This window comes from Tachyglossus aculeatus, chromosome 23, assembly GCF_015852505.1.
Source record: "Tachyglossus aculeatus isolate mTacAcu1 chromosome 23, mTacAcu1.pri, whole genome shotgun sequence".
NCBI lineage: Eukaryota > Metazoa > Chordata > Mammalia > Monotremata > Tachyglossidae > Tachyglossus > Tachyglossus aculeatus.
The window spans coordinates 19,395,350-19,419,131 of NC_052088.1; the positions used below are offsets into that span (position 1 = coordinate 19,395,350).

The following is a 23,782-nucleotide window of genomic DNA, read 5'->3' on the forward strand; positions in this document are numbered from 1 at the left end:
ATAATTACAATAATCAGGAATGTGACTAAGATTAAGGAAAAGGCCAAAACGTTTGACCACTTACTCAGACTCACAAATCCGGAAACACTGGCACCACTGCTTGTGGACCAGACAGGCAATATTAATAATAATAATTTTGGTATTTTAAGCACTTACTATGTTCAAAGCACTGTTCTAAGCACTGGGAAGGATACAAGGTGATCAGGTTGTCCCATGTGGGGCTCACAATCCTAATCCCCATTTTACAGATGAGGGAACTGAGGCACAGAAAAGTTAAGTGACTTGGCCAAAGTCACACAGCTGACAAGCGGCGGAGCAGGGATTTGAACCCATAACCTCTGACTCCTAAGCCCGTGCTTTTTCCACTGAGCCACGCTGCTTCTCTGATTCTCTGAATATTAATTCCTGAGACTCAAAATATGTAAATATTAAGGCAATTGATGCATCAGAGATCATTCAAGTACAATGCTCATAAAATACTCAATGCATTAATACATTGAGACATCATTGGGGTATTTAATCAGAAGAAAAGTTAGGCAAAGTGAATGGAAAATGACTTGAAGATGTCTACTGAAACCTGGATAAGACAGCATCCAAAGAGTTCAGTAAGAAGCAGCCCACCTAGACAACCCCACAAAAATATAAAAATCCTACTTTGCCTCTATGTCCATGGATATAGAGGAATATTAACAAATACGACATCACCTGGACACTATTTGCACAATTATTATTATTCATTATTATTATTCATTATTAGAGAAGCAGCATGGCTCAATGGAAAGAGCCCAGGTTTGGGAGTCAGAGGTCATGGGTTCAAATCCCAGCTCCACCAATTGTCAGCTGTGTGACTTTGGGCAAGTCACTTAACTTCTCTGTGCCTCAGTTACCTCTACTATAAAATGGGGATTAAGAATGTGAGCCCCACGTGGGACAACTTGATCACCTTGTATCCTCCCCAGAATTTAGAACAGTGCTTTGCACATAGTAAGCACCATCAGTATTATTCAGAGAAGCCCAAGATAAAGAAGTTCCATGTGGTCTTTTCTTAAAAAAATAAATTCCTACGTTCTTGCTTCATTAATCCAAAAACCCATCACCTCAGAAATGGACAATTTGTAGATCTGCCCAAAATTAAAAAGCTTTCTGGGAACTTTTATTACTCAGTTGCCAGCAGGGCAATGAAACATTAGTAATTACTGAGTGGAAAGAGCAGAGGACCAATCCTGTGAGCAGTTTGGAATGAGGAGAGCCACATTCAAATCCCAGCTCCACTAGTGGTCTATTGTGTGATTTTAAAAGTTACTTAACCTCTCTGAGCTTCAGTTTCCACACACGTAAAATGTGAAATTGACAGAGTGTGAGCCCAGTTCAGGATATGTACTACATCCCATCTCATAACCTCATATCTACCTCAGGACTTAACACTTACTAAGTGCTCAATAAATGTCAAAATTCTTAATAATTACACCTACAAAAATGCATGTTTGGCACAAGATAATACCCTGACTAAACTCAATCCAACCTCTTTTCACTAGATTAAGCCCATGTTCACGGCTTTAGACTGATGCTTCCTAGGCTGAATTGTCAGTCCCAATCCCAGCTGAGCAATTAACTGTCCCAAATACAGTCGTGGTCCTTCCTCCTCCTAGGCATTACCACAGTATTCTGTTCTAAAAAATCTCCAACCGTAGTTGTGTTGAACTTGACTTCGGGATTCATTCATTCAATCATATTTATTGAGCACTTACTGTGTGCAGAGCACTGTACTAAGCACTTGGGAAGTACAAGTTTGCAATATATAGAGACAGTCCCTACCCAACAACGGGCTCACAGTCTAGAATCAGGAACAAATGTGCCTCATAAGCACGTTGTGGTGGAATGGTCTGAGTGGCCCTACCCTGCATCTTGTCACTAGAGGACTGGCCAGGGAAAATATGGGAATTGACCACCGCTTTTCAATCCTTAAAAAAGTGAGCCGATCCAATGGACTCCAGATAGATACAAAATTCCACTTTGTGGACAATTACTCCGTTTTTCAAAAGCATGTCTCTCTTTCAAGTGGTTTGTACAAGGATGTCAAAAAGCATATCTGTTGAGTCTGAATTTACTCACCTGAAATATTACCATGAATTTGTGGAGCACTCTGAAAAAATAAAAGCCCTCTACAAATCCAAGTTATTATTATTTAGGTCAAACTTTTTTATTTCCAAAATGTGTTTTCATGGTGGAGCTCATTTCATCAGAAAATTTCTGTGAGATAAAGATTCAGAAACTGAAGCACACAGCTGTTGATAGCCCAAAGTTTCTCAGCAGGCCAGTGGTAGAACTGGGAGCATAATTCACATCTGATTCCCAACCCTTTGCTTTTTAGACCATGCTGCATCGCAGAACATGAAGCTAAAGCATGGACTATCACAGTTTGATGAGTGAGAAACAGAACTTGTTTGTGTTACTGGTTTATATTTTTTAAAAAATCTCAAAGATTGCAAAGTACCTTTGCTTTAATAAACCAAAGTAATAAAAAAATGGCTACTGTATTTTTCCCAACGTTCCTGGGATGCCTATTCCATTCAATAATGATTTAATTCTACATTGCCAGGTTTTTTCCTCCTACATTCTATTATTTCTGATCTTCCTACCCAATCAACCAGGATATTCATCCAGATGGTTCACTTTCAATTATTCAGGAGCTGATTACATTGAAAAATTATCCATACTCCAACCATTTTTCCCCTGGTCCACCTTTCAGTCATCTTGCTGTTGCTTGGTATCACTATTAATGTCAGAGGTTGGTCAGGGTTGAAATGCCCATTTGTCTATTTTCCCATTCATTCATTCATTCATTCAATCATATTTATTGAGTGCTTACTGTGTGCAGAGCACTGTACTAAGCACTTAGAAAGTACAAGTTGGCAACTTATAGAGATGGTCCCTACCCAACAACGGGCTCACAGTCTAGAAGACGGGCTCACAGTATAGAAGAACAACTCATTGGGTTGTTTCTTCGGTCAAATATTCAAAAAAAAAACCCCAAAAAACAGTTGAAACTACTGCCAACAGTTTGGGTTTGGTAAGATTTGAATGTTACAAGTATCCAAGGTATGATCCCATTACCATGGACAGTGGGGAGTTGGTGGACACAAATAAAATTCATTTTCCAGCCTTTGACCCCATTATGAGGAAAGTGAAGAAAGGCATATTAAATGGAGAAAATTTTGAATTCCATCTCTCCCAGAAAGAAATCTGAATTTCAGAATGCTGAATACAATCAGATGAGGGCTACAGGAGTCCCTTTTACAATTAATGCGCTCGGAAGGTATCATTAATTTTAAAAGTTTTTCTTATCCCCATTTCCTCCTATGCTCCTGATGCACAAGAGGGTAGTTAACTCAGAAATCTGATGGAACCCTTAGGATGTTCGATTACATCACTCCTTGTTTTTAAGCACCAGAGTTATAGCTGGCTCAGAACGGCTACAGTATTCATTTGAGACATTTTGGATTTTAAGTTCTTTTTGGTGCTTTATTTCATATGAGTTTTATTTGGTCATTTTTCTCAGTTAATGAAGTGTTAATAGAAAATGCTCATTCATTAAGAACCTCTTCATATGCTTTTGGGTATCTCGAAGAACTTTGACACTTTAATCTTGGACTCTCCTCCAGCATCAAGACTGTTATATTTGGTCATTCACCGTATCTGGTACCCAAAAAGACAAAAAGCACTTTGGACTAGGGATCAGGAATTAGATTTTTACCTCCCTCATTATTCCTCGAGGTTTCTATCTACTCTGTCTCACTGAGCACAGAGGTCCCAAGTGTTAGCAGACAAATGCATGTCTCTGCAGAATAAACCTTATTCACAAAAAGGATGGGTTTTGTTAAGTCTGAGAAAAAAAAAAAACCTAGCTGGGAAATGGATCTATGTCCAAAGTAAAATAATGATCGTGTCTAAAAACCCATTTTTGCTTTCTTGGTTTAAATGCTCCCCATGGGTAATTATCCCAATAATGAACCAACAGTTCTAACGGGCAGTGCACCCATTGTGAAAATGTTGAAGGTTATTTCCTGCAAGAACTTCAAAGCAGTTATGGGACATCTTACTGATCTGAATAGCAGCAGGATGAAGCAGACAGGGGTCAAGTGCTATTACGGTAGATTCACAGATGGAGACAGTGAAATAGAGAGATTGGATAACTTGCCTGCGGTCATTAGGTAATTTGCTTAGAGAATTGAAGACAGAACACTATTCACTTGAGATGCGGACCAGACCGCCACCTCTATTTCCTAGTTCAAAGCCCACTGGGACTCTTGCCCTCGCTATTATGGTCTTAACCAAGAGTTGTTAATGAAGTACTATGACTGAAATCTGGAAGCCGAAGGTATTAAGACACAAGGCTGAGTTGACTATCCAGATTATCTATTTTAGAAGGCTAAACTTTCCAATAGATCTAGTGGAAGAACGGAAGACTTGGGTTCTAGTCCTGGTTATGCACATATGGGAATGCCTGCTCAGGCTGTGCCAAGGGTTTACCACGAGGTGAACAGGCCCAGCAGAAATGGGCCTGAGAACAACATGAGAAGCAGCATGTCTTAATGGATAGAGCACGGGCCTCGGAGTCAGAAGGTCATGGGTTCTAATCCCACCTCTGCCACTTGTCTGCTGCATGACCTTGGCAAGTCACTTAACCTCTCTGGGCCTCAGTTCTCTCATCTGCAAAATGGGATTAAAACTGTGAGCCCTATGTGGGACAGGGACTTCGTCCAACCTGATTATCTGGTATCTACCCCAGCGCTTAGTACAGACCCTGGCACATAGTAAGCATTTAACAAATACCACAATTATTAGAAATTATTAAGTGCTGAAAAACAGATGGGTAACATGGAAGGTGAAAACCACCGAAGTAACCATGGCAATTGCCTGTTGGTTCATGGAGCTACCAACACTGCGGTACCACTGGTCATTTTAGCCATAAACTGTTCCTCTACATAAAAAAAAACCACTATGTGCACACTGCAGTGTCTTGCCTTCCTGTCTGCCTATTTGCTCAGGGCACTTCATGACCCAGTGGGAAGATGATTGGCAAGGACGAGAGGGTGGCACTATGCAAAACTCTAACACTACAATCCATTCCTTCACACAGGTTCTGAGTTCTCAAGTTCCAGGACTGAGGTTTCTCCATCATCCTTGAAGGGGGATGTCATCACTGGTAAACATTTTCAAGAAGCGAGAAAGACCTGTTTCAGAATGTTGCTGGTTTTCTTGTATCAAATTCCAGTTTTCTGGAAAACTGCGGAGGTTGGAACATCTAGACCTCACAATGTTCATCATGTTAGACACCTCAAATACATTTTGGAAACACCTTCTCTTCTTGCTCTACATATCTCCTGATTTGATCTAAATATCATGCTCATTGTAACCTTTAATGTTACAAAGTTCAGGACTCAGGATCAAGATATTTGGGGACAAAATGGGAGCTGATGGAAACAATTAAGAGGATTGTGACAAACTAACACCACTGGATTTGTATGAAAATTATTTGAATTACAACTTAAGGCATTATTATGATTTTACAAATTACAGATTTCAGAGCAGTGATCGTGACGATGGTTTTGCTTGGCTAAAAACTGGTTTAGATACTGTTTTTTATACAGGGTTCTGGGAAAATATATTAATATCCAAACCAGCATTGTAGAATTTTATAATTTTACACATAAATTGTGATATTTTACTATGCTCAAACTAAGATATATCCACAGAAGGCATTGTAAAAATAAAAGAAGCAAAACCAATTTAGAACTCTGAATTACAGGAATTTTTTCTTAATGCCCACCTTCAAGGATAAATGGGTTAATGAGCACAGGATCTACAGGCTGAAGATGCTTATTAGTATAGAATGCACCTTGCAAGTAGATTGGCTTGGGCATCTCGGCTGATTTTCCTCTGACCTTGTTCTGTTCCAAATTAAATAGGAATATGAAGGGCAATGATGTGCATTTAGCTTTAATTCTATTTGCTCTGATGACTTGACACTTGTCCACATGTTTTGTTTTATTGTCTGTCTCCCCCTTCTAGACTGTGAGCCCGTTGTTAGGTAGGGACTGTTTCTATACGTTGCCAACTTGTACTTCCCAAGCACTTAGTACAGTCTTCTGCACACAGTAAGCACTCAGTAAATACAATTGAATGAATGAGTGAATGGCTCTGCCCTAGAGCTGAGTTTGATGCTAAAGCAGCCCTGAGATTATCACAGTGAAGGTGGTCACTTAAGTTAGTGAACAGGGAGTCAAAGGACCTGAGCTCCAATCCTGACTCGGTCATATGTCTTTGCTTTGTGACTTTGGGCAGGTCACTTAACTTCTCTGTGCTTGTAAACCTGAAAATGGGAAATAAGTGAGAGCCACATGGGACATGGACTGTGTCCAACTTGATTAGCTTGCATCTACTCCAGTGTTTAGTTCAATGTCCCTGGAACATAGTGAATGCTTAATATATTCCATTAAAAAATAAATAAATGAAAGACTAGCAGACATACACCTGGGCGAGGGTACCAGCTTGCTCTGGAGCTGCCTGATATGAAGGAAAATGATGAAATGACCAAAGGGCTGAGGGGGGATTTGCAGGCTGGTTCATGAAAGACCTACATAGCAGCTGAATGCAATCAGATCAAACCCAGATCCCACAAGGGGTTCACAATAAAAGAGTAATGAAAAGCATTTACCAAATTCCATCAATTTAGTTGCTATAAGCTGAAAAATGTATTTACAGTATACTTTACACTCAAACTATCTAGAAATTCTTGAGGTGTGGACTAATGTTTTTTCTCTTTTTCAGCAAAGAACACAACTTTTCACTTTTCTTCCTTACAAATAAGTTGATCTTAAAGACAATGTTCTGAGAGATATTTACTTGAATACTTGTCATTTGTATCCCTATTTCAAATTCCTTTGGTAAGATTTTTACACATTTCTGTAAAACATCTTATTGGTTGAAGCCCAATTAGCAGATTCTCTGGCAAATATTTTACACATGTACGCACCCATCAGCTATCAGTGGTATTTATTGAGCTCTTACTATGTACAGAGCACTGTACTAAGTACAATACAACAGAAAGTATAATACAACAGAATTAGGGGATCCATTCCCTGCCCATAACGAGTTTACAATCTAGAGAAATTTATACGTGGGACCTCCTTCAATCAAGAGAGACTGTATACCCCTCAACAATCTGGAAACACTGGCATTCACCAAACATAACCTCTTCCCAAAGCCATGCAGAATGGAGTCACCTCACCGACTACTTGCCCAAATCCTCCCTCTGGCCTGGAACGCCCTCCCGCCCTAAATCCAACAATTACTCTCCCCCACTTTCAAAGCCTTAATGAAGGCACATCTCCCCCGAAATGCCTTCCCTGACTAAGCCCCCTTTTCCTCTTCCCCCACTCCCTTCTGTGTCACCCTGACTTGCCCTCTTTATTCATCAACCTCTCCCACTCCCACAGCATTTATGTACCTTTCTGTAATTTATTTATATTATGTCTGGCTCTCCTCTAGACTGTAAACTTGTTGTGGGCAGGGAATGTGTCTGTTTATTGTTATATTGTACTCTCCCAAGTGCTTAGTACAGTATTCTGCACACAGTAAGCGCTCAATAAATACAATTGAATGAATGAATGTCCTTCCCCCCATCTTCACTGTGCACCTTGTCATCCTGAAGTTAACCTGTAGTGCCAGTTAAGGACCTCTGGACTGGACAAAACCAGAAATTGGGGTGGGCCAGGGAGGTTAAGGGAAAAGCAGAAGGGTCAATAATTTTCCAGGGCATACTGGCCAACTCTTAACAATTCCAATTAGGATGTCCAACTAAGTACAAATGGAAGAGCACATGTACAAACTTCATAGCTGAGCCCTTATCTATGCCACCATGTTGCCAGGGATTAACAGCTCCAGATACAGATTAGCAAATCCAGATTGGCCAGGGCAAAAAAACAAAAATGGGAGGTTTGTTCCCTTTCCACATGAGAGGGCAGGACAGATTTAGCAATAGCAACAAGAGACAATTAACCAGCAGCTATGTAACCAGCAGCTATGTAAGCCACCTACCACTGGCATTTGGGACAATGCTGGGAGTTGGTGGGATGAACCTTCTTGGGAAAAAAGGGGTAAAAAGGGATGTGGCTCCTTTACCTTTCCCCTACCACTAAGGAACAAAAAGTCACAGGGGAAGAGAGGAATCCCTAGTGGAAAGAGCACAAGTCCAGGAATCAGGAAACCCAAATTCTAGTCCTGTCTTTGTCATTTGCATGCTGTGTGGCCTTGTTTAAATATGTTCTTTGGCCCTCAGTTTTCTCATCTATAAAATGGAGATAAAATGCCTGTTCTCCATTTCCCTAAGACAAAGAGACTCATGTGGGATGTGAGCATGTTGTGAGCAGGGATTGTCTCTATTTGTTGCTGAATTGCACCTCCCAAGTGCTTAGTACAGTGCTCTGCACACAGTAAGCCCTCAATAAATATGATTGAATATGAATATATGTGGGTCAGGGAATGTTCCCTGGTGTCTTTCTCTCCCAACTAGATGGCCATATAAATCCACTGGGCACATGCAACCTTTCAAATGAGGTTTCCAGGATCCAAGATCTCGACCTGCCCTGTGCATGCAAAGCACTCCTCACCCTCTCTCTTCACCAAGTGATGAGTGAATTCACTGTGACTGCCACCTTCCCACCAGGATATTCAAAGGCCCGCAGTGTCTTTCTCTACTGGACTGCCAAGCTGCCTCCCCATGACCCTTCTCCAGATCTCCTCCACGTCACTGAGGAGCCTCCATCCCAACCTGCCTCCCTCCATCCTGGCAGAAAGCAGCCACAACCTGATGCCGCCTCCACAAAGCTCTGGGAAGTCTATGACAGCCACAACCATAACAATTGCTGTGATTGTGGACTCTGAGCTGTGAGCAGTCTGAAACAGTTCCTCCAGCCAGATTATTTTTTACGGTATTTGTTAAACATTGTACTAAGCACTGATGTAGATACAAAAGAATCAGGTTGAACACAGTACCCTACAGATTTTTGTTTTTTGTCTTTATGGTGTCAATGTTTTGTTTGCTAATCCCCATTCCCCATTTATTTATTTTTAGATCACGAACCCAACAGAGGGTCAGTGACCATGACTAGTTCCTATTCGTGTATTCTTTCCCAGCACTTAGTATAGTGCTCTGTACAGAGTAAGCTCTTGATAAATACTTCCACTATTACTACTAGAGACTGTGTCCAATTTGATTACCTTGAATCTAACCCCATTTTTGCAGGCTCCTCCTCTGCCTCCGATCCCGTAACGGTGGGTGTACCTCAAGGTTCAGTTCTGGGTCACCTTCTTTTCTCCATCTATAGCCACTCCCTTGGAAAACTCATTCACTCATATGGCTTCAACTATCACCTCTATGCTGATGAGACCAAATCTACATTTCCTGCCCAGATGTCTCCCTCTCTGCAGTCTCGCATTTCCTCCTGCCTTCAAAACATCTTTACTTGGGTGTCCTCCTGTCACCTCAAACTTAATATGCCTAAAATTGAACTTCTTATCTTCCCACCTAAACCCTGTCCTCCTGGTCACTTTCCCATCACTGTTCCACCTACATATTCAAGCCATTACTAAATCCTGTCAGTTATACCTTCACAACGTCAACAAAAGCTGCCCCTTCCTCTCCATCCAAACTGCTACCACATTAATGCAAGCACTTATCTTATCTCACCTTAATTATTATATCGGCCTCCTTGCTGACCTCCCTGCCTCCTTTCTCTTTCCACTCCAGTCTATAGTTCATTCTGCTGCCTGAATCATTTTCCTTCAAAAATATTCAGACCAGGTTTCCCCACTCCTCAGGAAACTCCAGTGGTTGCCCATCCACCTCCTCATCAAGAAAAACTCCTCACCATTGGCTTTAAAGCACTTAACCACCTTGCCCCCTCTTACCTTACTGCTCTCCTACTACAACCCACCCTGCATACTTCATTCCACTGGTGCTAACTTTCCCACTGAACCTCGATCTCGTCCACCTTCCCTGACTAAAGCCCTCCTCTCCTCTTCTCCCACTCCCTTCTGCAATAATAATAATAATAATGGCATTTATTAAGAGCTTACTATGTACAAAGCACTGTTCTAAGTGCTGGGGAGGTTCAAGGTAATCAGGTTGTTCCACATGGGGCTCACAGTCTTAATCCCCATTTTACAGATGAGGTAACTGAGGCACAGAAAAGTTAAGTGACTTGCCCAAAGTAGCACAGCTGACAATTGGCATAGCCGGGATTTGAACCTACAACCTCTGACTCCGAAGCTCTTTCCACTGAGCCACGCTGCTTCCACGCTGCAATGCTCATACTTGTTCCTTCTTTCATCTTCTATCTCTTCCCCATGGCATATATGTACATATCTGTATACATCTATAATTTATTTATCTATTTATATCCATGTTTGTCTCCCTCTCTAGACTGTGAGCTTGTTGTGGGCAGGGAATGGTTTGATGTTATAGTGTAGTCTTCCACGTGCTTGATTCAGTGCTTTGCACACAGTAAGTGCTCAATAAATATGATTAACAATAATAATAATAAAATACCCCCGCTCTTAGCATAGTGCTTGGCATATAATAGGCGCTTAATGAACATCATTTTTACCATCTCCCCAAAATGAAAATACGCCAAATTACTCCTTCCTGATTTTCAGCCATTCTCTTAAGGATGTGGACACGCACCTTCAAATTGGCCAATTATTTGACAATACCTAGTAAGTCCATTAGATTGAGCAAAGTACGCTAATAAAAATGCTGTCTGCAACAATACACTGACAGATTAATGCTGTAGACATTTTTATTTCATTATCCGCGTAGTCTGCAGCTGACAGCAGCTGAAGTGAACATCCAAGACATATCTGTTTAAACCAATAAACAAGCAAATGTGCATTAATGCTTTAGTAATTAGGGCGAGTGACCAAAGAATTAAAGAAGAAAATAAGTTGTACTATGGAATAGTGACATTAAGTCATTTTAGTTTACTAAGTGCCTTTTTTGCCTTTTTAATCAAAAAAGCATGTGTTTTTAAGATACACTTCAAAAGTATGTATAAAAGATTACTTTCTAAATCTCAACTTAAATGAAAATAGTAATTTTCCATCCGGGATCACTTTACAAGGAAGAGATCATTAGACTGAGCAATAAATTAATGTTCTAACTCTAATATGGCCTTTGAGAGCTAATGCGGATGGGAGTTTGTTTTCAGAGCAATTTTCTCAATGTATGAATACATATCTTGTATCTGGAAATGACTGGAGAGTAATTTGACCACGGATGGGAAAATCCAGTCAATTACCTGACAAAAACTACTGAGTTATGCATTTCTTAAAATCCAGGCTTTTCAATCTGCCTCTGTTGGAATTCTAAGGGTCATCAGCCCTTTTTGTCCCAAAGTTCATTGCTTCCTTTCACAAGAGGATCCTGCCTCTCAGCAATCTCTCTTAGCTCAACAGGATTGAGGTGCCATTTCACAGGCCATTAATACCGGTCAACTGTATTTATTGAGCGCTTACTGTGTATAGAGCACTGTACTAACTGCTTGGGAGAGTACAATATAAGAAGAAACAGATACATTCCCTGCCCACAAGAAGCATAACGGCTGCTGAGTCTATGGTAGATTGTATGCTCCTTGTGGTTGGGAATTATGCTTACCAATTCTGTTACATTGTACTTTCCCAAGTGATTAGTACAATGCTCCGCACACAGGATGCACTCAATAAATACCTCTGATGGATTAAGTTGCAGAGTGACTTTTCTGAACCTAGAAGCTCATGCTTCTTCAGTTGTCTCAAAACATAAAGAGGAGTTGAACTGAGCAGTGTGTCTTTGCCTTTTGTAACCCAGTTTTCCTTCAGGAGTCCGTGAGCTTGGAAACCCTCAGTATTATTAAAACGTTCAGTGTAGAGTATTTTTTTTTTGCATAACTCCCAGGAAAGATCCTAAAGCCATCTTCAAACATACAGTGACCTATCAAATAATATATGGACTTCAATCTATATATTATCACTTACGGTGTGAATCAGTGCAGAGGAACCTGTTGTTTAGCTAGGGATGATCCCCCAGGCAAATGGCAAGAGATTCAATTTGTAACCATCTCACCAGAAATAGGCCTCCAAGACAACTCTGGGAGATAATCACTGGAGTGGTAGCTTCTTGTACTTAACTCTGCTGCCCTCATCATTTTTCTAAAAAAAACATTCATTCCATGTTTCCCCACTCCACCAGAACCTCCAGTGGTTGCCCACCCACCTCCGCATCAAACAAAAACCATCAACTTTAAAGCACTTAAGGAGCTTGCCCCCTCCTACCTTAACTTCTCTGTGCCTCAGTTACCTCATCTGTAAAATGGGGATTAAAACTGTGAGCCCCACGTGGGACAACCTGATCACCCTGTATCCTCCCCAGCGCTTAGAACAGTGCTTTACACTTAGTAAGCACTTAACTAATGCCATTATTATTATTATTATTATTGGAACATTCCCAGAAATGATCCTTCTTGGAGGAGATTATCTTCCCAGGAGCTGACTGCTCCCCCAACATGCAAATAGGTGTCTGACATCCGTCCCAGAGACAGAAAGAACTTGGAAAAGACAGAGAGTGAAGTGCAAACAATATTTGGCCATGTTAGCCACCAGGTAGAACCAGGACTAGAACATTTATCTCTTGATTCCCAGAGAATTTATTCCTAAGGAACAACAGAAGGGCTATATATATAGTATATATATATATATATATACTAGAAAGGTAATACAATAAAACTAATTGGGACCTATGTTACTTAGGATAACTGAAGTTCAGATAACCAGACCCAATAGCATTTGGATTTTCCTGGTAGTTTGCGAGCCTGAGGGCAGAAGCTATGTCTTCTTGTATGTCTGTTGCTTGTTCCCAAGTGTTCTGAACAGTTTTCTCCTATACCGGACACTCAGTTAATGCTGTTTTTGATGATGGTGTTGAAGGTGAGCACCCAATTTTATTTTTTTGAACACTTAAAAATGTAATGATCTAAACCAATCCAAGTCCAAATCCCTATCATTAGAATAATGGAATTATGGAAAATTCCAGTCACATGTCTGCTATGTGACCTTGGGCAAGTCACTTAACTTCTCTGAGTCTCAGTTACCTCATCTGTAAAATGGGGATTAAGACTGTGAGCCCCATGTGAGGCAACCTGATCACCTTGTATCCCCCCAGCACTTAGAAGAGTGCTTTGCACATAGTAAGTGCTTGTAAATTCCATTATTATTATTATTATTATATGACAAGTTTAAATGTGAGCCTTCTGACAATGAGATTATCAACATGTGGTAGTATGATTAAGATGGATAGTTGAATAATGAAAGGGTTCTGCACATCATGTCTCCTTGATTTATTCATTCAATCAGATTTATTGAGCACTTACTGTGTGCAGAGCACTGTACCAAGTGCCTGGGAGAGAACAATATAATAAACAGACACAATCCCTATACACAATGACCCTACAGTCTAGGAAGGGGAGACAGACATTAATATGAATAGATGAATAAATTACAGTTATGTACATATGTGCTGTGGGGCTGGGAGGGGGGAATGAATAAAGGGAGCAAGTGTCAGGGTGACACAGAAGGGAGTGGGAGAAGAGGAAAGGAGGGTTTAGTCCAGGAAGGCTTCTTGGAGGAGATGCGCCTTCAATAGGCTTTGATGTACAGTTGTATTTAATACCAAAAGTACCTGACACCATTTGTTAAACCTCCCAATCTGGGAATGCCATCAATCAATCAGTCAACAGCACCTCTATTAAGTGCTTACTCTGTGCAGGGCTCTGTAATAATTGCGGCATTTGTTAAATGCTTACTATATGCCAAGCACTGTAGTAAGCGCTGGGATGGATACAAGCAAATCAGGTGGGACACAATCCCAGTCCTACATGGGACTCATAGTACTAAGCACTCTTGGGAGAGGATAATACAATAAAGTTGGCAGAAACACTCCCTGAACTTAAGGACTCAAATCACCTGTGCCACGAAGGAATCATTGACTTTGGTGGTTCCACACATGGCACAGGGAAGGGGGTCATTTTTGCATCAGGTCTCACTGAATTTGACCACTGATCCCACCTGAGGGTACAGAGCAGCCCCCATGGCCAATACAGTTTGAAGCTCGCTGCCAAATACAAATATGGTTTCTCTACCTTGCCCTCAGGTGTGTTGGGTGACTGCCTGGGATGATGAGTAGAAAAGACATTGAGGATCGTGTAACAAAAATTTGGTATAAATTCAAGCGTTGGCATTATCGCACACCACAGTTGCAAGTTGGTATGCCGTATAACTCCAGAGGGAATAAAGATAATTTGTATTCTTTTGAGGTGTCAAAAGTTGTCCGACAGCAGATGTTGCTGTTAAATGTTAAGCCGGTGCTAATGAACACAATAATATATGCTGAAATACATCTTCAGAATGCTATACATATGCCTCAAAGATCTCAAACTCCGCAGTAAGGGAGTTCAAAAGGTCAGTTCAAACTTTCAAACAATATATGCATATTTTACCCCAGTCCCAAAAGTTCACCTTGCCTCCCAACTCAAAGAATCCCTTTCATCTTAGTTGCGTTTATGTTAGTGAATAAGAGCCATGCTAAACAGCTTCTCACTTGTCTTCAGCAGTTCTTAACTGACTCCAGCCACTGACTCTAGCAGTCCACTTTTTCACAAGCCCATCTGTTACCTGAATCCATGGCCATCTGTCATTTTCTGCCGCGGTCCAGGCATTGACAAGCCCCTTCTTATTCAGTCGGGCATAGTAGGGGTACCATTTCTGCAGCCCAAAAAGAGCTCGGTGGGTAGAGGATGCTGTGATTTGCTGGTTGGATATGATTCCTCCTTCTATTCCCAAAGGACCAGAGCATTCTGGGGAAATACAAACAAGAGGAAAGATGAGTGTACCTTGAGACACCCTGCTAGCCCATATTCAGAAGTTCATTAGTAAGAGATGGAGATAAATAAGATTTAACAAATGACTTTATAAACATCACTGAGACAGACTCAGGAGTACACAAATTTGTTGTGGTTTGTGTCATAAGCGATTTCAGACGTTTGAGCAAAGTAAAACATCTATTCTTCTCTATTAACCTTTCCTCCAGTGTCTAGAGGGCTTAGTCTTCATTGGCTACTCCTCATTGCTCAAATAGGCAAATCATATAACCACTGAGTCTTATTCCAGGATGTTCTTGGGCAGGGGGTGATCCAGGCCAATTTGGCTATTTTGGGGCCATTGCTTCCAGAGGAGATTCTATGGAATGTGACTAGTGCTACAGAAGTGAAATCCATCAGTCGATTGCTAATATTTATTGAGTGTTTGCCTTGTGCAGGATAATGCACTGAACGTCTGGGTGAATCCAACAGAATTAGTAGACATGCTCCTTGCCCTCAAGGCCTTTGAAATCTAGTGGATTTTCACACCTGCAGTCACTTCTCCTCCATTCTGTCCTCACGTCTTCCAGGACTGGGCCAATGAGCCATTAATTCTGGATGACAATTTAAGTCTCAGAGTGACTGACTCCTTCTGGATCATGCAGCTGTGCTGACTTGTACTTCCCAAGTGCTTAGTACAGTGCTCTGCACACAGTAATTGCTCAATAAATACAATTGAATGAATGAATCATCATCATTATTATTCATATTGATGCCTGTTTACTTGTTTTGTTGTCTGTCTCTCCCACACCCCCAAGACTGTAAGCCTGGTGTGGGCAGGTATTGTCTCTCCTTATTGCTGAATTGTACTTTCCAAGCACTTACTACAGTGTTTGAACACATAGTAAGTGTTCAATAAATATGATTGAATGAATAAATATTATTGCTACTATTACTATTGCATAGGTTAAATGCTTATTGTGTGTCAAGCACTGTTCTAAGTGCTGGGGTAATACTATTACTACTACTAATAATAATGGTATTTATTAAGCACTTACTATGTGCCAAGCACTGTTCTAAGTGCAGGGGTAAATACGAGGTAATCCGGTTGTACCTTTTGGGGCTCACAGTCTTAATCCCCATTTTACAGATGAGGAAACTGAGGCACAGGGAAGTGAAGTGATTTGCCCGAGGTCACACAGCAGACAGGTGGTGGAGCCAGGATTAGAACCCATGACCTTCTGCCAGTAAAAATAAATCAGGTTGGACACAGTCCCTGACCCACATGGGGCTACCAGACTAAATGAAAGAAAGAACAGGCACTGAAACCCAGGGCCTATGGTTTGCCCCAATTTTCCCCACCTTAGGGATGGCTCTATCCTACATCACACAGTGAAAATTGAAAGTCATTTCCTTGGAAATGGAATTTCAGTTGGTTATAAGTAATTTAAACTATAGGCTTCATTTCTGCAGTTGGGTGTACAAGTCTGTGCTTGAGTGCATGTTTATGTGTGATACTCTACCCTACACCCTTCTTCTAGTCTCTTCTCTACAAATCCAACACAAGAATATGAGGGATCAAAAGAATAAATTTTTAGTATTATCTTTGTAGGCATCTTACCACTGATTTAAAAGAAAAAGGTTCAGACCATTTAAATTTGGTCCTTATCAATAATTGAAGACATCTGGCATTATTGTAAGAAGTTCTACTGAAAATGGATCTTTAGACTAGTGAAACAAATGATCTCCATATACGAGCATTTCCTGCATGAAAAAAATGAATTCATATCTAAAATAATAGCCACAAGTTTGCACGTCAGGGCACTATAGAATCAACTAAACATCTGCTAACAATGACAAAATATTTGATTGTAATAGACTTGGTGGTTTTCATCCTGGAGGCATCGCTTATCCCTGGGGAAAGGAGGTCAACCCCTGAGAGTGACAGACAAATGAGGGAACATTTCAGTCACTGACGATATTTTCAAAGGACACATAGTATTCACTGACAGAGAAATTCCAATTCAATACAGAGAGAAAGAGAAAGGCTAAAGTCTAATCCTAGTCATTCAAGCCTAAGCAGCAGGCTTCCAGCAGCGGGAGATAGACTTCCTTCCAAGGTAAAAATAATAATAATGATAATAATAAAATAATAATAACAACAACAATATTAAACACTTTGCATTTTCAAAGCAGTGAGGGAAATCCATTACACTCAGGTCAGATATAATCCCTGTTCCACATTGGGATAGTGGGATAGTCTAAGGGGAAGGGACAGCATGTGTTTTATCCCCATTTTACAGATGAGGAAAGGGGCACAGAGATGTTAAGGTCACACCCACACACAGCGGGCAAGTGGCAGAGCTGTGATGAGAACCCAGGTCTCCTAACTCCCAGTCCTGTACTCTTTCCATTAGGCCATGCTGCTGTTTCACAGTCCTAAACTCTAAGTCTGAAGTCCAGAAGCAGCATGGCTCAGTGGAAAGAACACAGGCTCGGGAGTCAGAGGTCATGGGTTCGAATACCGCTCCACCAATTATCAGCTGTGTGACTTTGGGCAAGTCACTTAACTTCTCTGGGCCTCAGTTCCCTCATCTGTAAAATGGGGATTAAGACTGTGATCCCCACCTGAACACCTTATATCCTCCCCAGCACTTAGTACAGTGCTTTGCACATAGTAAGCAGTTAACAAATGCCATTATTATTATCATTATCATCATGTTAACCAATTTCTTCCAGCTACTGCAAAGTTTCTTAGGCAAACCTACTTCCTCCCCAGTTGTCTGTAGGTGAAATAATTAAACAAATTTTATTTTGTCCAAGTACTTTGAAGGTAAGTTGCATGGAAGAGGAAGAGTAATGTTTTGGAGAAAGAACGGGGGAGAATAGCAGGAAGGAGAAGGGGTTGAGAGAAAGCACAGAGAATAGAGGAAGAAGAAAATCTCCTATCTTGGATTCTCAAAGGTTTGTCTTAACCACTGATAGGTTGATCTTTTCCCAGGTGCCTATTAGCCAGACTCAATCTCCTCTCAAAAGGTTTTAATATCCCAAAGATTCTAGAAAATGTAGTCCATGCCAAAGAAAATTGTTCCTGAAATGGGTAGCCGCCTTCTTTGGCCCTGTTTGGTCAGAGTTCTACTGTCCATCTGCTCCACAAATTTTATGAAACCAAGTTTCACAAAAGATGATGAAGATAAATCGCTAGTGTGTTCAATAGAGCCAGTTTCTACCCATTTGTTAGCTAGGGTAGAACTGTTTTCAGCAGAATGAGAAGAGCAGAGGTGACTGGGATTGGGGAGAGAGGAGAGACTGAAAGGCAGCATAGCTTTCTCCATTTTTTGGTAAAGTTAAAGTGGTTTCTTATGAATTTTCTCGAGGGTGGTAGTATTATGAGGAAGATCCTTAAAACTTACACTTTCTTCAGATACTTTTGATGGTATATGGTTATAGTGTAGAGATTGGGTAACAACCATCTTCAATTTAGTAGAGTCAACATATGTCTAACTGTCACCTCTCCACATCATTAAGGCTGGATAGATGAAACTAGATTTTTTCCCCTCCTCACAGATTTCTCCCAAATCCAAAGAAAAGCAGCTGATTTGATTAAGCAAGCCTTGAGTTCATTTAGCTCTTGGGCACAAACAATTGTTCTCACTTCCTTATTTTTATTACAAACCTATTAATGTGTATACGACTGAAACGTATCTTTTAACTACTTTATACCATTAGCATATAAGCTCCATGTGGGCAAGAAATATGTCTTCTGCTTCTGTGTACTTCCCAAAGCCTTAGTGAAGTGCACTACACACATATTGGAAGATCAGTAAATACTATTACTAACACTACTACTCTTACTACTAAGTATTCCACTTTTACTATTTACACCTATCATCATCACTGTTTCAGTGCCTCTGTATGAACTGCTGAATGAGGAGTTTACAGACATAGGGAGAAATATTGAATGAAAGATAGTCCCTAACTATAAGGAGCTCACAATGAAGGGGGAAAGAGACACAGAAACAATAACTTACATGAAACAATTAAACAAGTGCTTCTAGGTTAAATCAGAACTCTGAGTAGTCCATGATTACTCTTCTCCCCTCTCTTTCCTTCCCTAGACCAATATAAAGTTCTAAATATTAGGAAAGCCACACCCACTCTTCACTCAGAGACTATTCAGTCAGCATCATGTCCTCCTTTCTCACAGGCTCAAGACTCATATTCAGTAAAATATTCAATCATATAACAACAATTGTGGTATTTGTTAATAATAATAATAATGATGGCATTTATTAAGCACTTACTATTTGCAAAGCACTGTTCTCATCTCTGGGGTGGTTACAAGGAGATGATCAACTTGTCTCACGGGGGACTCACAGTCTTAAGCCCCATTTTACAGATGAGGTAACTGAGGCCCAGAGAAGTTAAGTGACTTGCCCAAAGTCACCCAGCTGACAATTGGCAGAGTTGGGATTTGAACTCATGACCTCTGACTCCAAAGCCCGTACTCTTTCCACTGAGTCATACTGTGCTTACTATGGGCCAAGAACTGGGGTAGAAACAAGGTAATCAGATTCCACATGGGTCTTAGAGTTTAAGAGGGAGAACAGGTATTGAATCCCCATTTTGCAGATGACAGAACTGAGGCCCAGAAAATGGAAGTGACTTGCCTAAGGTCAGTCCGCAGACAAGTGGCAGAGCCAGGATTCAAACCCAGATCCCCTAACTCCAAGGCCTGTGCTCTTTCCACTAAGCCATGAGGTTTCTCTAGCCCTGTATTTTATATAAGTAACCACAAACAACAAAAATAGAAAATAAAATGGAAAATAGCAAGCTAGAATAAATAAAATAAAAACAATGGCTTCCTGTAGCCAACAAATCAGGTTACACTAACGTGAAAGACAAAAGTCTAAATAAATCCAGTGCACCCATATTTACAGAATTATTTTCATCTTGCATGAGTGAAAAAAATTATACTATTTACATTGTTTAATACCAAATTAAATTCCAATTTTAAAATCACATTTTCATTTGTTGAGAACAAGAGAGAAAGAAGCTCTATTCGCAAAACAATGGTTTTACTAATAATAAAAATCCTGTTTCTTATTTTCCTGACTAAATACCTGCCAGGCAGAGGTAACAGATGCAGAAACAGTTACAGCATTCTTTACCTGGGACATTTCTGGAGTTTTTGCTACCAAAATACATTCAGCATTTCTGGAATGATGGAAAACTGGAGCTCTGAGGGAGTAAGTTTTTCTACTGAAGGGAATTTGTGCAATTCTGTTTTTTGTGGTCTATACTGATAGCTAACTGCAGCCCAGGACACAAAGAATGATTTTTAAAAAAGCAAATTGGGATCATGATCCATAACCTCACTGGGATAAATTTTCACCTTAGGATATTTATTCACAAAGAATAAAATAATCAACACAGAAATGTGTTTTGCCTTGTAACGAACACTGATTCCACTGTGAATTTTTCTTCTAACGCTGAGGGGAATCAGTCTGGCCTAGAGGAAAATTTTAAGCCCTGAAATTCAGAGGATCTGGGGTCTAATCCCAGTTCTGCCACTTGCTTATGTGAGCTTGGATTCGTTCATTCATTCATTCAATCGCATTTATTGAGCCCTTACATTTTGCAAAGCACTGTAGAAGTGCTTGGGAGAATACAATAATAATGATAATAATAATGATGGCATTTATTAAGTTCTTACTATGTGCAAAGCACTGTACTAAGCGCTTGGGAAGTACAAGTCGGCAAAATTTAGAGACGGTCCCCATCCAACAACGGGCTCATTGTCTAGAAGGGATTTGATAATAATAATAGCATTTATTAAGTGCTTACTATGTGGAAAGCACTGTTCTAAGCACTGGGGAGGTTACAAGGTGATCAGGTTGTGCCACGGGGGGCTCACAGTCTTAATCCCCATTTTACAGATGAGGTAACTAAGGCCCAGAGAAGTTAAGTGACTTCTCCAAAGTCACAAAGCTGACAATTGGTGGAGCCAGGATTTGAACCCATAACCTCTGACTCCAAAGCCCAGGCTCTTTCCACTGAGCCACACTGCTTCTCTAACATTTAGAAGCAATATAACAATAGACACATTCCCTGCCCACAGTGAGCTTACAGACTAGAGATGACTGTCTTACATTATCTGTGCCCCAGTTTCCTCATCTATAAAATGGAGATGCAATACCTGTTAGTTCATTCATTCAATTGTATTTCTGTTCTGTTTTCCCTTCCACTTATACTGTAAGCCCCATGTGGAAATGGGACTGCATCCAACCTGATGATCTTATATCTGCCCCAGTTCTGGGCACACAGTAAGCACTCAAATACCATCACTATTATTATTATTATTATTTTAAAGCCTCTTTGGTGGGCACTCAGATGCAAAAAGGTGCTCACATGGTTGACAGTAACAAATAGACAAATCCCAAATGCAGAGAAACAAATGTTCTCTACCAGTGACAATGAAGAAATCAACAATGTGGCACATAAATACAAATAAACAACTATTTAAAAGGTGCTCAGTTGAAATTATTGTAAAGGGGCAGTATGCCTCTAGGCAAATCCTTGGATGTAACAGTCATTTCCATCACTAAGTTCAATAAAACTGAATGCTATGTGGAAAAAATGGTGCACAGAAGGTTGCCAAAGTGATTTCAAACACTGGTTAAGGGGCACTGAGTTTATGATGAAAATTCATGTTGTGGTCATCAGAATTTTGTTCTGTAATTTAAAGACACTGGACACTAGACTGTTGGCACACCGAGAAGCTTGACCAATTTTGACTGCTGAGTTACTCCTCTCCAGAGCCAAAAGTTTTCAGCTTCCAAGTGCTTGAGTGTAGCTTTGTATCTGTGGAATCAAATCCTGTATTTTCCAGTTTCAGCTTCACTGAGCCAGGTATGTGGTACATATGTCAGTGGGAAGTCACCCAATTAATATTTCATGGACACCTGACTGGCAACTCCTTGTGAGCCTGGTACTTAAACTAGGAAAGCTTTGAAGTTCAAATGTTTGATCAAGCCTATTAACTGGGATCCAACTGATACCCAGTGGAAACCCAAGGAAAGAATGTGCGATGATGGCATTTTGTCAAATCCTGAGTAACCAATGAGCACAGTGAAGATAATGTAGGAAGACAGGGTCCCTGAATCCTGGAAAACATATATGCAACATGTATGATAGGAGATGAGCACAAGGACACATCTGCACAACCTATGGTTGATCACTTTCACCCACTGCTAGTTGGGAGAATTCATAGTTGCTTTCATCATGCTCTGCTCTGGAATTGTGCATGGATTGGGCTAAACCTGTGATCTCAGGGCTTCAAGTTGGTCTGGTGTAAAGAGTTATGATTCCCTATCTCCCCTCCATGGTCTTCTTTGGGTTCATGATCTTGCAGTTCTACTATGCTCTAACCCCATTTCTTCATGTGAGCGCCACATACGACAGGGATTGTGTCTGATCTGATCATCACAAATTTATCCCAGTTTTTAGCAGTGTGATTGGCATATAGTAAGTGCTTAGTGCTATAATAATAATTAGGCTTGATTTTTTAACAATTCATACCAGCCCATAGGACGCCTGGGTCTTTTTCTGTGGCAGTCATAACCTTATTTAAAATCCTTATCTTCACTGAGCTGTTTGATAGAATTGAAAAAGATGAAAGGTAAGATTATAAATTATCATTTGTCGGAATTTTATGCCTGGTAATGTGTTAGATATCGTCACCTAGTAGACTGAGAACAGCTCAAGTCAGGTGAGACTGTTTACCTGTTCAGCTCAGAAAACATTTCCCTTAGAAGAAGATCGTGGTGAATAACAAAATGAACACTTAATGTTTCCATTCAGTAACTTATTCTCCAGCTGCTGTACTCGACTGCTCTAGTGTTGACAGTCGGGAGTGTTTCAAAATGTTTTAAATCTTGTTCCAAAGAATGCTGTTTTAAGTTGTCACAGATAAGTAAGATTTTGATTCTTTAAAGAGGAACTGATTTTGCATCATGAATGCATTGCTTTTATGTCTTCTTTTTACTCTGTATCTGGACAGCTTCAGACTACACAGATTTAAAATTAATGGCATGCAAGAAACAAATCTGTTGAAGACATTTTTAGTCCTCTCTTCCTCCAAGAATCTCATTCTGCAGAAAGTGATTGCTGAGTTGTGCTTAGCATAGTAAGGTAATTGTGCCGACCACAATCTCTGACATCAGGATTACTGATGACCTCCAAAGTAGCGCAATTTATGTTGACTCATGCATAAACTTCCCTCTCTGCTTTTTGGAATGCAGCCTTTCTTTACTTCTCGTGGATTTTCTGAATTTGGGATGGATGAAAGCCACGAGTTCTCCTAACGGTATTCTGTGAGCCATTTAGCACCCCCTCCCCAACAATTTTTTACTACGGCCTCAACCAGCCTATGTTCTTCTGAGCCACCTTGCTCTCAACTATTCATTAAGGGAAAGAAAATAAAACAAAGTGAGAGGGAACAAAGTATCCAGGTATGGCACTTAAGTATTTTCCTTGCCCTTCCTCCACACTTGGTGATACATGTGCAATCAATTGTCCAGTCAATTCTTTACTTGAATTTCTCTATTTGTGAATATTTGTTTATCTTCCTCATTAGAGCTAACAGCCTAGTGAGCAGGGGACATCTTGTTTTGCAGTTGTAAAGGCCCAAGTGCTTAGTACTGTGGAACCACAACAGTCAAGGTTTGTCCTATTTTCTCTCTGACCTTTGCCTCTGCCTAGGCCCACTTGAGCACCTTGGGTGTGCCTGTTGAGTTGATTGACTCCAGGCTTGGTTACTTGATTCAATC

General features: G+C 40.5%; 1 protein-coding gene across 1 annotated transcript in view; it reads right to left on the reverse strand.

Annotated features, from left to right (window-relative positions):
- Positions 1-23,782, reverse strand: part of EDIL3 (EGF like repeats and discoidin domains 3) — a 319,182-nt gene that overhangs the window by 94,794 nt on the left and 200,606 nt on the right. Inside the window, exon 7 of the mRNA XM_038765904.1 lies at positions 14,767-14,948. Coding sequence (XP_038621832.1) covers positions 14,767-14,948 — 182 coding nt within the window. The remainder of the gene's footprint in view (positions 1-14,766; positions 14,949-23,782) is intronic.